This window comes from Canis lupus, chromosome 10 (genome assembly GCF_048164855.1).
Source record: "Canis lupus baileyi chromosome 10, mCanLup2.hap1, whole genome shotgun sequence".
In the NCBI taxonomy this organism is placed as follows: domain Eukaryota; kingdom Metazoa; phylum Chordata; class Mammalia; order Carnivora; family Canidae; genus Canis; species Canis lupus.
The window spans coordinates 44,157,330-44,173,978 of record NC_132847.1 but is presented as its reverse complement, the minus strand read 5'-3'; the positions used below and the strand labels follow the sequence as shown (position 1 = coordinate 44,173,978).

Here is a 16,649-nt window from a genome sequence, read left to right as displayed (position 1 = left end):
AGTAATTGTCATCAACTTACAGGATTTTCCGTAGTGTTCTTCATTAACCAGTGTCTTGGGGGAATTGTGAAATATGCATTGTCTGCACACTGCTGGCACACAAAGTCAAATGAGCTGTGAAGGTGAGGGCTAAAAACACCCCTCTCACCTTTGTATTTTGTCCTCTGAGTATTAAAGAACATTGATCTACCAAGTGGCAAAGGGGGTACTATTTGGCGGTTTAATTACAGCCAGTGAATGTTATTGATGCTATCAATCAGCAAGACCCAGGGAAAGGGCACGGTGCCAGACCATTCGGTGCTCCCGACAGTGTAATTAAATACTGCAGGACTGGATTCTCAAGGTAAAGTGAGGTGTTTCCACACATCTGAAGCAGGAGAACACTTTGTCTTGCAGCACAGGTAAACGTGGTTATCGTCTCCGACTGCTCCTCTTTAAATTTTTGGAGGAGTTTATGAATGGCAGTGATACAGTCTGTTCATTGTGTACAGGTAAGGTTGTCCATGTTTTCCTTAAAACCCTCTTTCTTGTAAAAATCTTCACAACTGTCCTACAAAAGCCTTTAGGAATATAGTAATTACTTTCTGTTAAAGCTGTTTGGGGGATATACAGCTCAGGTGTCTAATAGATATTTGGAGAATGAGGGATTGTCTTTGAATGAGACTATTAGTCCTGCAAATCAGTTCATTTAAAAAAGCTTTCCCTGTGATTATTCTCTAATGTCTAATCATGTTGAGAGAAAAATATCTTGGTAGGTTGAAGTTATAAAACATTCAGTAATATTTCAGGGGTTATTCCTTTTAAATTATCTATTGAATAAATTTTTCATCATTGTATAACTTATGTCAGGTCCACAAAATATATGTTGGTAAAACTTTTTTTGGCTCTGGGGAAGATTTATAATAACATTCATATTATCCTTTTTTTCCTTTTCTCCTATGTTATCCATGTGTTTCACACACAAATTTTCATCTAGGTCTGTTTGAGAGACAAATGCCATAGGCAACCGAAAGTTTTGTTACAGTCATTTTATTTAAATGATGTATAGTTTATACTCATTAAGGCTTACCAAAGACCGGCTCCCCTTGAAAGGAAGTGTTTTCCTTTTTGTGCATATATGTGTGTACATATACACATACACACATTAGATTCCTGACAGTTGGGTTAAATCAGGCCCGAAAACATTTCTGGAGTGTTTTCAGTTTAGTTGTAATGTAGGTATGGGTTACAAACTGTTTTTACATTTACAACAGGTGTTTGAAGGAAGATTGTTAGAACTTTCCCTTGGATGTTTGAGGATAATTTTTAAAGAACATTAAAGGTTTAGTAAAAGTGGTTACTTCATCTTCAAGAGTCTAATCCCGTTAAGGCCTTTTATATTATATGGAATCATAGCAAGTTCAGCAGTTAGTTTCCAAGTTTGTATAGAAGGGCATATGATTTATTTATTTAGTTTTTAGGGCATATGCTTTAAAAGTTATTAATGTCCATCATGCCTGTGCTTCCCCCCCCCCCCCGACAAAGATATCAAATGTGATATTAAAAAAGTAATTGCAAATTGTTTTTTTAAAGACCATACAATCTTGGATAGGGCACATCTGTGAGTAATGAAGTACTTAATTCTCCAAGTGTTTTGAGTGTCTAGTATGACCCAGTCAGCCTTGCTAAAAGGTTGGAGCCATGCTAAAATATGACAAGATGTCGTCTTGTCTCCCATCCAAGTACTAACCAGGCCCAACCCTGCTTAGCTTCCGAGATCAAATGAGATCGGGTGCGTTCAGGGTGGTATGGCCGTAGACTGTCGTCTTGTCCTTGATGTCATTGTGTAGTAGGGAGAGATAGCACTTTATATGATTTTTTTTTTTTTTGATGTATGATAAGCTAATGCAGAGCACAATGGGAATGGTTATGTTACTGGCTGTTGAGAAGCCTCTTCAATGGTTTCAGAGGTGATAGGGTTTTGCAAAATAGGGTTTATCTCCTAGAGAAAGAAGACAGGTATTACACATGAAAGAATGTCTCATCCAAAGGTACAGAGGCCTTTATGTGACATGTACTTTTTGGAAGAAACTTGGAAACTGTATACTCATTCTGTCAAATATTAACCTTCTATGAAAGTGATTGATAGGAAAATTTAATCCTACCCCCATAGTTTACATTTATCCTTTTTTAGTGAAGATCTAATTCACAAAAGGAACTATAGCAATGAATTTTATGCAGATTAATTCATTTGTTCATAGATACCTCTCTGCCTTGTTCTGCAAAGATCCATGGTAACCTGTGAGACTCATTTAAGATATTTAAAGATGGTACCAAGATGAAATTTCTCTGTGGAGTATTTAGTGTACACACAGAAATAGGATCATTATATTTTCATTACTGTATGTATAAGTAGGTCAAAGAAGACTTGGATTTCTGAACCAACATTGCGGCAAAGCAGTTTTTCTTTTAGTTATAGAAGAAAAGGGAACTTATTGTAGATGGTATTTAAATTAGCTTTTAAAATTGCCACACTGATTTTGACTATTCCACTCACCTAGCTTATGGGAAAATTATCTCCACATTGTATATGTATTTGACCTACACGTATACGTTTCTGTGGACTGTCACTCCCTGCTCATAAAAGCTTCATTGTGACATTTACAGGCTCCAGAATCTGCCCCAGCTTGCTATTACAGTGTTTTCTTTGTTTTGCAGAGATTCTTTTAGCTGGGCTCCTCATCCTTGAGTATGCAAGTCAAAGTCAAGACCCTGCCTTGGGTCATTCTCTGCCTATATATACTGCTCAATACTACTACTTGGCCATAAAAGCATTCGGTTTTTACTGTACATTACCTCTTTGGTGGTCTGCTCTCAGAGGGCAGACATCTTTGTGTTCAGAATGATTCACAAAATAAGCGTTTATTTAAAATTTTTGAATGAGGAAGTATCTATCTATTGCTTATAAGGAATAGTGAAGATGTGCTCTGTATGCTCAAAGATAGGAATATTCACATTTAAGTGAAGCCAAAAGTGAAACTGACACTTTCTGATAGGTGTTACTATTTATTGAAGACACTGTCGAGTGAAGGATATATAAAAGACTTACCTGCTTTTTCTTTTCTATAGTTAATGAGGATTTAACTATTGTTTTCCTTTTATGTGTGATTTTCTACATAACTTGCATCAGCCTTGTATCTTTGTCCTCTGTTATTTTCATGTGTTCCTTTTTTTCTCTTAGACCTTAGATGGGGCTATGTTCAAGCCACAAATTTGGCTCCTTAAGAACCTCCTCCTTTTTCTACACAATACCAACCAGTGTTTGTTGACTTTTATTGTGAAACAGCTTCAGTTTGCTTCTACTGAGTACTGTGGAGACCTTTTAGGTTTAACTTTCTAACTCAGCGTTTTAATCTGTTGGTAGTGCTTTAGATCTACTAGATGGCCCAGTACTACATAAATTATATTTTAAGTTTATTTTTGGAGGTAAAATTGTAACAGGTAACTTGATAGCATGGCTTTTGTTGGAGATTGCATCTGATCAAATTTCAGAATCTTGAAAGAACCCTTAAGAAGCTACTACTGGAGAATGGTTTTCTAAGAATTGAATGAGTACGTCTATTTTTCTGTAAGCCAGTTTAACTTGTCTTGTTTCCAGTGAAGCACAGAAAGCCAGATTGTTGGACAAGCATCACACCTTCTAATCATCTTGCCTGAGAGGTACTTCAGAAGTAGCCCCTGCAGGAGGCCATGGAATATTTTCATTTAGGAGGAATTGGAGTGTCTAGTTGATGAGTGGGGCTATGAGATAGTTGCACATGTAAGAATTAGTTTCAACCCTTTAGGAACTTACAGCCTAATAACGTAAAAGCTTTGTAAGTGAATTGTCGTACTGTTACCCTGGGAGGATGCTTTGAGGTAGTTTGCTGCTCTGGCAATGTTGAAGAGGCCCCAGACACATCTGAGTATTGAGCACTAAGTACTGAGATTTCCTTTTTTTTAAGTCTCTGTAATGTCCTGCTAGTATACACAGTGATAGTGTCCAAAATGAAAAATTCACAGTACTCCTGCCAGTATTTTTTTTTCTACTGTGAAATCACATTGAGTCATTAGGTACTGATTGACTGGTGACTTGTAACCCATCCCACATTCAGAAACATACATGCAACCCTAATCTGAAATTAGGCACTGTTCCCCGAAGTCCATTTATTATTTCTGCCACTGTCTCCCTGAAATAGAGATGATTCTCTGTTTCTCCTCTGTTTCTCATTTTGCATCTAACTTTAGGCTCTAACAGATCTTTATGAGAGAGAATAAGGAAGTGGGAGGATTTAATATGCAATAGTTCGGTTAGAGAAATAAAATAAAGTTGGTGTTTTCTATCAGCCCGCTTAAAGATGCTGGTTGTTGACAAGTTGGTGTTTTCTATCAGCCCGCTTAAAGATGCTGGTTGTTGACCTTCTATATGATAGTAAGACAGCCTTTCCTCAAGCGTCAACCAGGCTTTGGGCTTTCCAATACACTCCTCTGCCATTGTCTTACAGAATACTTACAATATTGTATTGTAATATTGTACTAATTAGTAAGGGTTAATTTTGATAATAACTGCCAGGATTTGGGAGAAGCCTTATTTTATCTTTGAACTATTTTTCAGTTAAAGTGCATAATCTTTCTTGTGCCAAATGGCCGCCTCTGTGTCTTCCTGTGTCTTCCTATGTTTTCTCAGAGATAGTTATATTTGAGTTTCTTCTTTTACAAATTGGAGATGCTAATGATAATACCCAATCCATACCTTGCTGTTAGGGTCAATTCAACTAAGTAATAGTATATGTAATATACTGAGGGGCACCTGGGTGGCTCAGTTGGTTAAGTGTCTTACTTTTAATTTTGACTTGGGTCATGATCTCAGGGTCCTCAGATCAAGCCCTGCATCAGGGCTCTGCAATCAGCAGGGAGTCTGCTTGGGATCCTCTTTCCCTTTGCCATACCTTCTCCACCTCATACCTGTGCGCTCTCTCTCTCTCTTTCTCTTAAATAGATAGATAGATAGATTGATTTATCCATCCATCCATCCATCCTACTGAGACCAGTGCCTGGCACATGGTAAACATTTAATAAATGTTTGGGGCTATCATTATTTATATTGTTAAGATTTTATATATACATGAAATTCTTATAGTATGGTGAAACATAATTATGGTTCTCCAGCTCTGTGCTAATAGTTACATTTTCCCATTTAATCCTTGTGAGGTCCCTGTGAGGTAAGGACTATCATCTGTCATTAACATCAGATTGCAAAATGAAGAAATAGAGGCTTCAGATGGACCTATACAGAACTTATTTACTCCTTAGTTATATAACTGGTAAGGTAACAGAGACAGGACCTGAACTTAGCTCCATGCAGTTCTATGCCCTGGTTTTTACTACTTCATAACTTTGGACGGCTCTGGGACAAGCATCAGTTTCTGGCCACCAGTTCAGAGTATGCTCTGTTGCAGCCAGAACTTCACGAGTAATAATGCATTTTCTTTTGCCTTTAAAAGTTTTTTGACCTAGTACTAAACTAATTCATGTTTGCCTCAATTCTAGCCTATTTATATTACTTATTCTTTTTTTTTTTTTTTTTTAAGTAGGCTCCACACCTAATGTGGGGTCTGAACTCATGACCCTGATGAGATTAAGTGTCCCATGCTCTACCAACTGAGCCAGCCAGGTGTCCCTTCCTTAATACTTCTGAAGATATGTGGCCAAATAAATAATCTCATTTCGTATTTTTAATGTTAACAGAAAGGGAGTCTGCTTTTCCTAACCAGTACAGAAAATTTCCTAATGCAGAGAGGGTAGGAATGAAGTCTAGTTGTTACAGCTGAAACTCCCACTTTTTTTTTTTTTCCAAGCCACTTTAGTGTAATCACTTTCCAAAATATTAATGGGCTAAGTGAAGATACGGGATTGGAAATGGAGTATTAATTCCATTTGATAGATTCCTGCTTAGATTTTAGGATGACTGATGCATTGCCACTATAGTTGTAGATCAGATTTAATCCTCCACTCCCTTCAGATGTTGCATCACTTGTTTTTTATTTTTTTGTTAACGTCTTTACATACAGAGATCTTTAGAAATTTGGAAGGTGTTTTCTGCTTAAGTTGCATTTCAAGAATGCTTTACCACAGGCTCCCTGTTTGCCTTTACCAGCGGAGTCCTTGTTGAATCATGTGTTGAATCTTCATCCAGGCAGAAGCAAAATGGAAGGGCAGATATGATCTGCTAACTTGGGTAGTATACTAAATACTTTGATACTTTCATAAAATTTTAAGAAAACTATACTTTAATAAGATACAAAGATGTAGGGCAGCCTGGGTGGCTCAGCAGTTTGGCGCAGTTTGGCACCTGCCTTCAGCCCAGGGCGTGATCTCGGAGACCCGGGGTCGAGTCCCATATTGGGCTCCCTGCGTGGAGCCTGCTTCTCTCTCTGCCTGTGTCTCTGCCTCGCTTTCTCTGTGTCTCTCATGAACGAATAAATAAAATCTTAAAAAAAAAATAACAAAGATATCAGGACAGTCTGTTAGACCCTCATTTAACTGATAAACGTGCATGAAACAAATTTGGTAGCATGTATGTATGTATGTATGTATTTATTTATTTATTTTTCTGGGGGTAGCATTTTTAAAAAGATTTATTTATTACCGGGACACCTGAGTGGCTCAGCAGTTGAGTGTCTGCCTTCAGCTCAAGGCGTGATCCTGGTCTGGGGATCGAGTCCTGCATTGGGCTCCCTGCAAGGAGTCTGCTTCTTCCTCTATGTCTTTGCCCCTCTCTCTGTGTCTCTCATGAATAAATAAATAAAAAATCTTAAAAGATTTATTTATTATGAGACAGGGAGCACGAGGTGGGAGGGGCAGAGGGTGAGGGAGAAGCAGACTCCCCCACTGAGCAGGGAGTCCATCTGGTGGGTTTCCAGGACCCTGAGATCATGACCTGAGCCACCCAGGTACCTCTGATTTGGGGAACATTTGATAGATTCTGCTCAGTGTAGTTTTTCAGAGGCTGAGTTTAAGAGAGGCTGTCAAGTATCCAGCTTGTGATGAGTTGCTTAATACAAATCTTAAAACCAGCATCCTTTTGTTTTTCTGTTGCTGTTCTGTAGTGTTAGCGTTGTTTTTAATAATGCCATACAGGATCACTTTATTCTTATGACATCACTTATTCTTTGGTTCATTTTTAAGTTGGATATAAGGATCAATTGCTTTGAATTTTATTTAATGTTATTGCGCTAAAACTTGGAAATGATGTGAAGCTGGATAGTCCCTAGTGTAGTATACCCAGTTGCTGTTTTCCCTTTCCATTAAATGATATGTAATTAAAAAAACCTGTTTAATACCTAAAATATTCTATTTGAGGTACATTTCAATTTACTTGGTGTAAAGCAATAGTCTTGAGACTCTTGATTTTTCTTTTTCAGCTGCCATCTCCCACCTCTCTTAGCTCTTTCATAGACATCTCCTAAGTAGTTCTCAGGCAATACTAGCAGTGGAAGAAATACAGGAACTGTTCTAAGGAAAAGACCCATTTTGATGTATTCAAATTTTCTTAGGTGTATAGAAGAAAAAATTCAGCAGAACTAAAATACTTACCTTCTTGCATATCTCTTCTGGTATTTCCTTGTAAATGTCTGATCATCCTCCCAAGAATTGTCATTTTGCTAGAATCTTGTATGATTTCAGGCTCTGTTGCAGCCAGTGGTGTAGTGGAAAATCCCTTGACAAAGCAGCAAGTCCTCAATCCTACACCTTGCTCTGCATCCTTGGACAAGTCACTTCACCTTTGTGTGCCTCAGTCTTCCTCTTTTCTAAATATCAAGAAATTGGGCTAAGTGATTTCTGTTTCCTTTTTGCTCCAAAATTAAGGACCCCCCCCACCCCGCTGCTACCCCACATCGCCCAGCAATTTATTATTCTGTTAAGGATTTTATTGCTTCTGGGGATTTGAGTCCCCAATTTGTGAAATGAAACTTCATTCCTGACATGTTTAATGCTATCTGCATTCTAGTCTATGCACAGAGAACCATCACATGCGATGTTTGCTGTATTACAAAAAAGATTATAGCTCTTCTTAACTTTTTAAGACAAGATTTCAGAAACTAAGTTTCCCCACCTAGTGTGTGATTGTAAATCCTTTTCATTACAGTAAATATGTGGTAGGTACCAGGGTGTGCAGTGTAGGGTAAAGACTAGGTTACTTATTTCAAGGACATCACGCAATTACGAGACAGAATAAGAAACAAATTGATCTTGGTTTCCTCCGTATGGACGAGAACAAGATGTGTGATGCAGTGTGGGTCCCAGCAAGGAAACTACGATGGGAGAAGGTGGTGAGAGTAGACGTTAGGCACTCAGCAATGCCCTTATTGAATCTGAAGTGACTCACATTTAGTTGAGTGGGAGGAGTAGGTTATACTAACACAGGGAAGTCAGAGAGGAAGGTTTGGAAAACTACTGAAGGTTGTGTGTGTTTATATAGAGAAGGGAGTCCGTGCCCGGAACATAAAGAACTAAGAAATTTGAAATTAATCTTAAAGCATTAGGGAGCCCCTGAGGGATTTGAAGCAGAGAAGAGCACAATTGTGTTTTGTGGTGTTTCTTGAATTAAAACAATCTTTATGAGACTTAAAGCATTCAACAAATTGAGTCTCAGTAAAATTTGAGGTCTCCCATGTATTTTCCACTGATGTGGTTTTCTGAATTCTTTGTCTTGGAATACTTATTAAAGGTAACTCCCCTAATCTATAATACCCTTTTTAAGCCTTCCTGTTAGGGGTGATTATTGCTTTTAGCTCTAACACCTTTGCTAGAGCTAATCTTTAATTTCTTATGGACTTATTTTTGTATGCTTTGTTCTCTCAGGGTTACTCCTTTGCAACCATTTGTGAAATATGCCCTTGAAAAAACGTAATCTTAGGCTGTGATATGTATATGCCTTGATGTGTGTTTGAGACTTGTTCCTGGTGGGGTTTTGCATTTAGAGGCAGATAAAAGTACAGTTCTTCCCTTTAGGTGAATTTTGAGGTCTGTGGCCTGAATTGTGGTTGGAGATGGCATCCATCTGTGTACTTTACTTCTGAGCTCTTTTGGAGGGTCCAGTCTACCCACCTGTCTGTCAAGCCTTAATGCTGCCACAAGACCTTTGCTACTGCCTACTGGAGCCAGAGCAACTTTTATTTAGTGAGATTGTCATTTTTCAGATAGTCCCATCAAAACTCCATTTATTGATAGGAACAGCAATTAATTCTCAGTTTAAATAGGCACAAGCATGACCTTGTCCACTCCTTTCAGTTGAAGAGATTGAATGGAGCTTTTCAAAAAAGTCTGAAGTGGCAAGTACCTAATTTTCAGGTTTAATGTTTATAGTCCTGGGTCAGTAATTGACAAGTGATAGAAGTTGTTCAATGGTGATCTTGCCAGTGGGAGGTTTTTCAAATGTCCTTAGTTTAATAAAGAAGGAATTGCTTTGTTCATGTATAGACTTTATCTCTTTAATCTGTTGGTATTAATGTCCACTGTCACTGATCTTTCGTTGATGAATTAGAGAGAAATGAGAGCAGTTGTATTTCTGGACAAAAGCATTTCAGTGGACTTCTACCCAAAGTAATATATTGGGATTTTAAATTTTACTATGTACATGTAATAAAGTTCTAATTCTTATCCATAAGATATTTTCATTCCTTTAGTTCTGTGTATTTTGATTAACCTGTGTTTTGATAGCCCATTCTTAGTCTATATGTTACTTGTCCTTGAATGTTTAATGTATAATTAGTTTTAGTTGCTGATGAAGAAATGCGTTTTTAATTACAAAGAATATACTGTGTTTCAAACTATTCTATTTTCAAGACCTAATTACTTTGATAAACCTATTTTTATCTCTGTTTTGTCCAGCATGATCTCATTTTGAAGAACAATTTGAGAAGCCATTGGCTAGAGCATTTGTCTATACTTCTAACTGCTTCCCTTCCTTCCCCTCAAGTAATCTCAGTATTGCTTGTCTTTGTTTATTATATCACTTGTAGGATTGTGAGAAATTCTAGAAAAAACCTGAGTTTTAAATTGCTATCTTTGGAGTAGATTGGTGTTCAGTGTTGTACTCCCTGTATCATCTTTAAATATTTAAATTGCAGACTCTCTGGCTGCCTCTTAAATTAGATCCTTCACTTAGTAGTTTTGACATTTCATAACCTTGCTCCTCAGGCATTAAATATTCACCTGTTTAAATGGCAGTGAAAATTTAAAATCCAAACCCATTCTATTAATCCAGTGAAAGTAGATTGGAGAACAGCTTGCAGTTGGTGAAGGAAGAAGCTATTTTGACCCCACTGGGACATAGGCTGAAGGTTCATTGTATTGAAATATTTCTAATACATAGTTTGCCATAAAACAAAACCATCTCTTGCATCTTCTTCAAGAGGTTTTAACCTTGAAGAACCATAAAAATAGACATAACACTTTGAAGTTTGAGTTAGCCCAAGAATGGTTTTCTAAGTGAGTGATTCAAGGCACCAGTAGAAATTCCACATCCACAGAAAAATACGAATGGAGAAATTTGCTGATAATTGCTAGATATAAAATTTTGTCTGGAAACTAGTTGGAATCTCCAGAGTACAAATCTGTCTTCCACTGCAGGAGTCTTCTTCCTACTTTGATCTAAGTACACATTCTGTTTATAATCCTTTGAGATAGAAGAAGAAGAAATGTTTTGCCTGTCTTGGAAGGGAGGATGTTATTAACAGTGGTGTCCTTGATAGAGCAGAGGAAGGGCTTGTTAATCCTGAGGAAACAAAGGTATGGAGGTGACACATGTCCCCTTGGTCCGGGAGAGGGATGGTTGCCCTTCCTTACATTTTTATTTCTTGGAAGTGGATGACGGGTAGTGAGGAGATAATATTGCTCATTTAATTCATTTTAAGAATTGGAAAGTAATAAAGCTAATTTAAAAATGCTAATTATCATGTGCAGTTTCTGCAGTGAATCTCAACTAGTGACCACTCATTCTTGGGAGAAGTTACTTTTTAGAAAATATTAATAGAAAATGAAATAAAATAACTTTGACTTAACAATGATTTCTAGTGTCAGTCTCTTTTCTGCTGCCTTAGCTCAGTTTGACTATATGTGTAAGAAATAGCCAAGATCCATTTAATTTTTCCACACTTTCAGAACAAAATTTACTATAGTGTGGTAAATTGTAGAAAGAAAACTGTACAAAGATACAAGGATATGGGGTCAGAAGGATCAGTTTGAATCTAGTGGTATTTAACATTAGGCATGTTATTTACCTTGTCTATACCTATGTGCCCAGCTGTAATATGTTAATGTGTGCCTTACCTACCACAAACAAAACACTGCTTAAAAATGCTTTGCACATGGTGTAGTCTTGTAAGTCCCTAAGTGTAAATTAAATGGAAATATTATTTGTTACTATCGTGAATTTATATGCAGTGTGATCACCTCTATCCTGCCTGTAGTGATGGGAACCAGTTCTTTTACAAAATTACTGAAAAATAAGTCTTGAGGAGGCTTATTATTGGTTCTTGGAGCTCTTTTAATGTAGCTGCGTTCTAAAAATATACCTAGGGTTTGTTTTAATAAGGTATGGTAGGACATATAGATATGGAAATTATCATTATGAAAATAGAAGTTTATAGTTACAGATCTTTGGAAATAGGGTGCAACATGACTTGTAGGGCCACATGGGGAAGCATCAGGGATAGTCAAGAGGCAGAGAGGAGGGTGGAGTATGGTTCAGAGCTTTTGTTGGAGTTGCTAGTGGGAAGGAAAGGGTGAGGCGGGGTAGGTGTGCTGATTAAGTTTAGCATTGGCTAATTTGAATAATTTTGGAGGACTCCAGCTTGACTTGGGATTGGGATTCCTAGTTGTCAGGCATCTGGCCCTAGGATTAGGAAAGGGAAAATAGGCTTGGTGTGTGAGAATTTGATAAAGGAGTTATGGCTGTGGGCTCTGGGTTGGTTATTTATATATATCAAAGGCACGCTCACAGGGGAGTCATTTACTATCCAAGAAATAGCTATCCTTGGGAGGGGCAGTCTCTCCAGGATAAATGGCTCCCGATGCTAGAGCATCAAGAATATAGAAAATAAAATATTGTCAGTACAGGCTGAGAGTTAAAGGACCAATGTAAACCTAAGACTAGACATTGAAGAAAAAAAAACAGATAACATAACTGACCCAAGTATGTTTTCAAAGCTTTTATATAAGCACTAAATATAAACCGGTTTTCCTAAATATATTTTAGGATAACTTTTAAAACACTCCACCCACACTCCTCTGAAATGCACAGAGCAGTAAATGTCACTGCATGAGTAAATTATTCTGGAACACTGTAATGGACTCAGGTTACTCTCAGCTTTAATGGTCTGTGTCTTTACCTGTATTCTCAGATGCATGTAGCAGTAAATAGTATTTATAGTCAGCTAGGTTTTTAGGTTCTATGCTAAAAGTTTTGTGTAGATTAGAAATTATTTTATTAATCCTAGTCACCATACAAAGAATGTACAGTTATGTGGTAATAGACTTAAATAATTTATGCAAGTTCACAGAGCCTTCAATGAATTGAATATAGTTTTGAGTCCAGGCACTCTGGTTAGAGAGCTGACACCTATAACCATATTACACTATCTCATGCCTTGCTTAAGCTCATGGAGTGGCCACCTGCTCCATGGCTTGCTTCATCCTCCCTGAGAAGGGAGCCTTGCGACTTTGAGAATGTACAGATGCTTACTCTGTTGCCTGTGGGAGGTGGCTCTTCGTAAGGGGAGCACTTCAATCACGTGATCCAGGGCAGACTAACTGCCAACTTGCTAAGAGTTCCCTGCCGCTGAAAGCAAGAATTGAAGTGGTGAGATTTTTAGCTTACCCTGATAATTGAGAATTGTGCTTTAGGAAAGAAATTGGGTATTCATTTTTCTATACCACTGAGTATGTATGTAATTCATTTGCTTTGTGTTTTCAGTTTATAGCAGTCCTAAGACTAGATTTCACTTGAATTATTTTGATGATCACTAGGAATTTTCTTTCATTTCTTATTTTTCACTTACATTGAAGTTTCCCAACTTTCATTCTTCTTAAGTGTTGAGGCATAGACAGAAAGCACATGTGAATAGTTAATGTATCTGCTCTCCACCACTCTTCCAAATTCCTTGTGTCTCTAAGACAGGACAATCCTCACGTGACTCAGAGATATAGTCTTTGGACAAATAGGTATATTTTCACTTGTTAATGAGCAAATTTGTTGAATAAAGGTTAAGAGTATTAAATGTTAACACGAGTGGGGCAGGGATGAAAGATAAGACTTTCTTAAAGTAGTATAAAACCTGACTAACTTTTTCTGAAAAGCCAAAAATAAAAAGGTGATAACACTGTGGGCATAATGTAAACCATGGAGAAAATATTTGAAAATACCAAAAGCTTGTTTAAATGGAAAAGATGTTTTTGTTGTTGTTGCAGTGAACAGTGGACTAGATTAAAGATGGATACTAATAGATAAAAGTAGCAAGCAGAAGTTACCGTGTTATGATCCCTGAACAAGTTGATCTAAGTTAGACCCATTGCCATTTTTATGAATGATCTGAAAGGTGGGAGGTGGGGGGTGGGTAATATTGTGAAGTTCTTGGACTTAGATAGCCCAGAAAAGCTCAGAATTAAAGGAGAGGGAATGTGGTTAGGAATAGCACATGAGATTTAGAGCTATCTAAAAATTGGCAGAGATAGTTGTAGGCAAAGAGCTGTAGATTATAATTTGGGCGCACGCTCTCAATGACTGCATGAACTGTCCCTTAAGTCCTTGGTCTAGCGGTTGCTGTGGACCACAGGATCAGTGAGGTATTAAATGGGTTTTACTCAGCAAATATTCAGGCATCTATCACATGCCAAGGTATTGAGGATATCAGTGATAAGAAAGAGATGTAATTCCTTAAGGCATGGAGGTTACATGAAGAATGTTGATTACAAATAAATACAGGCAGACTTACTTTGTCTTCCATCCTTCTAGAATTTTGGACATTATATCTTAAAGAGAGGAAGCATTTTGAAAGGATACATAAAATGGTAGGTAGAACCAATAAAGGGACTTAAGACCTTTTGGAAAAATCAATGTTACAGAGACTTGTGTACTAAAATAAGATGAGTAACAAGGGATATAGCTCATTCACATATTTTAAATTTCTGAGAGTTTTGGGATGATAGAAAGTTATTTTGGCAATGAATCAAAAAGGTGTACTTACTGATTAAATAGTGTGACTTTTTGGAAACTTTGTACCACCACCTACAGAAATGGGAGAGGCTCAAAAACAGGTCACAAAAATATGTTGGTTGGATTTAGAGTCTTTAAGCTTAACTATTTGAGCCTACATTTCTAGTTTAGGGGGTTGGCCCCATTGAGGACAACCTATTACCACGAGTATTACTGTGTTATGTAGTTTGTTTTGAAAACCTGCAAACCTAGGGCTAAATATTCTCTCTTTTCCCTCTCTGGGGGCGTGACATTTCTCATTTGTTGAGCATTTCTCCAGAAATGAGTAAAACTGTTAACGCCAGACTTGCTTTAACTTTGTTGTTTGTTACGTGCTCTGTATGGAAAAGCTGCTAACTAACTTTAGATAGTCTTTGAGTTTCTGAAGGCAGGTAATAGAGGATGTGTATTTGCTTAATTTAATTTTCCTTTCCTAGGTTTCCTATGCTCGTCCAAGTTCAGCTTCTATCAGAGATGCAAATTTGTACGTCAGTGGACTTCCGAAAACAATGACCCAGAAGGAGTTGGAACAGCTTTTTTCACAATATGGACGCATCATTACTTCTCGTATTCTTGTTGACCAGGTCACTGGTAAGTAGGCATCTGGTCTAGACAATCTTTTACAATTTCTGAGTGGCAGATTGTGAAATACTCTGCCTTTCCATACAGCAGTCTTGCCTCTAGAACACATCAAAGGTATATGTGGACCAGAAAATGCAATTTTCTGCTGGAATTGTTCATAAATATGCATGGATAAAAATAGATTGTGGAGTGGAGTAAGCGAGCTTGAGTCATTTCCACCCCGAAGGGGCAGGTTGGAAGTCTGTTTTATGGCATGTAATAAATTTGTAGATGATATAATCCTCATTTCCAAGCTGCTGCATGAATAAAAGCCCCCATCCTCTTCATAAAGTGCTCCTCCTACTAAATAGTCTTGTTTTTTGTATAAAAATGTAGTTTAATGCAGCAGTATGTACCTAGTTCTCTAAGGGAGGATAACGGTGTGTCTGCACTGGCTGTTCAGGATGGTTTCCAGGTCCATGCTGTGTTACACGGGCATGTATAAGAGTTTGAAATTTGAATGTTAAAAATTTATTTAATTCCTGGTAGAACTTTTGACCAAACGAAAATCAGAAGACAGATAGGTTTATTAAAACTTTATAAGGGAGCTCTTCTGCCAAAGCTTTTTTTTTTTTTTTTTTTTTCCTACCAAAGCTTTTAAAGAAAAGCTAAAAAGCTAGCAGTACAGGTTTGATTATGGATTTTAAGAACAAATTGTAATTTTCTGTTATGAAAACAATGCTATTCTTTTTAAAAACATACTGAAAACAGAGAAACATGGTAAGGAGGGGAAAGTCAACCATAATGCCATGTACTCAAGCAGTCACATTAAGATTTAGTGCGTTCTGGGGAAAACATAGGTTTTCCTTTAATTTTTTTGTGTGTTTCCTTTCCTCTCAATTTCCCTGTTTTTTTTTCCTTTTTCTCTCTCTTCTGATACCACCGGAGGAGATGTATCATATATTATAGTGTCTATTTCCTTTCTAAAGGAAGCAGTGGATAATGTCTTACAATCCTTGGTATTTCTGTGGGTGACCATTATTTCTCCTCTTTCATTTCTGATTTTGAGTCCTCTCTTTTGTGTTGGTGTATCTGGCTAGAGGTTTATCAATTTTGTTGATCTTTTCAAAGAAGCAGCTCCTGGTTTCATTGATCTGTTCTCTTGTTTTTTGTTTTTTGGGTTTCAGTATCATTTATTTCTGCTCTAATCTTTTTTTTTTTTTTTTAAGCAGTAGATTACAGATTAAAATCAGGCCAAGTTTTTAAGTTTTCAGGTGAAAATCAGTTTAGTTGATCTCAGTTTGAACAGAAGCATCCCGTGTTCTCCTCAGTGCTGTTAATTGGCTTCACTGCATAAGAGGCATCACTGTTAGAGTTCTGGGTAGAGAGATATCTACCTTCATATACATGCTTGGGCAAATGGCTATAGGTTTTGTTGTATGAAGAAAATGTAGTCTATGGAAGGAATGTAAAAATATGGTCTTTTCGTCATAGCTGCATTTATAATTTTCCTTGTACATTCTGTCACTCTATCACACAGACTGAAGATCAGTTAAATAGAAGAAATCAGGTTTAGCAATCCAGATAAATTTGCTTAAAGCAACAGAAATGCCGTTTTTTGGGTTCATATCATTCATGCTTTTTAATTCATCATTTAAATTTGAGAGAGAGCGTGAGTAAGAGTACAAGTAGGAGTAGCAGAGGGAGAGGGAGAAGCAGACTCCCCACTTAGCAGGGAGCCTAATGTGGGGCTCGATCTCAGGACCCTGGGATCATGGTCTGAGCTGAAGGCAAATGCTTAACTGCTTAATGG

At 37.4% G+C, this 16,649-nt stretch overlaps 1 protein-coding gene across 24 annotated transcripts in view; it reads left to right on the top strand.

Moving 5' to 3' along the window:
• Window positions 1–16,649, top strand: part of ELAVL2 (ELAV like RNA binding protein 2) — a 168,521-nt gene that overhangs the window by 138,748 nt on the left and 13,124 nt on the right. For all 24 annotated transcript variants that reach the window (XM_072841548.1, XM_072841562.1, XM_072841553.1 and 21 more), the window contains one exon: window positions 14,713–14,866. In XM_072841548.1, the coding sequence (XP_072697649.1) occupies window positions 14,713–14,866 (154 nt within the window). The remainder of the gene's footprint in view (window positions 1–14,712; window positions 14,867–16,649) is intronic.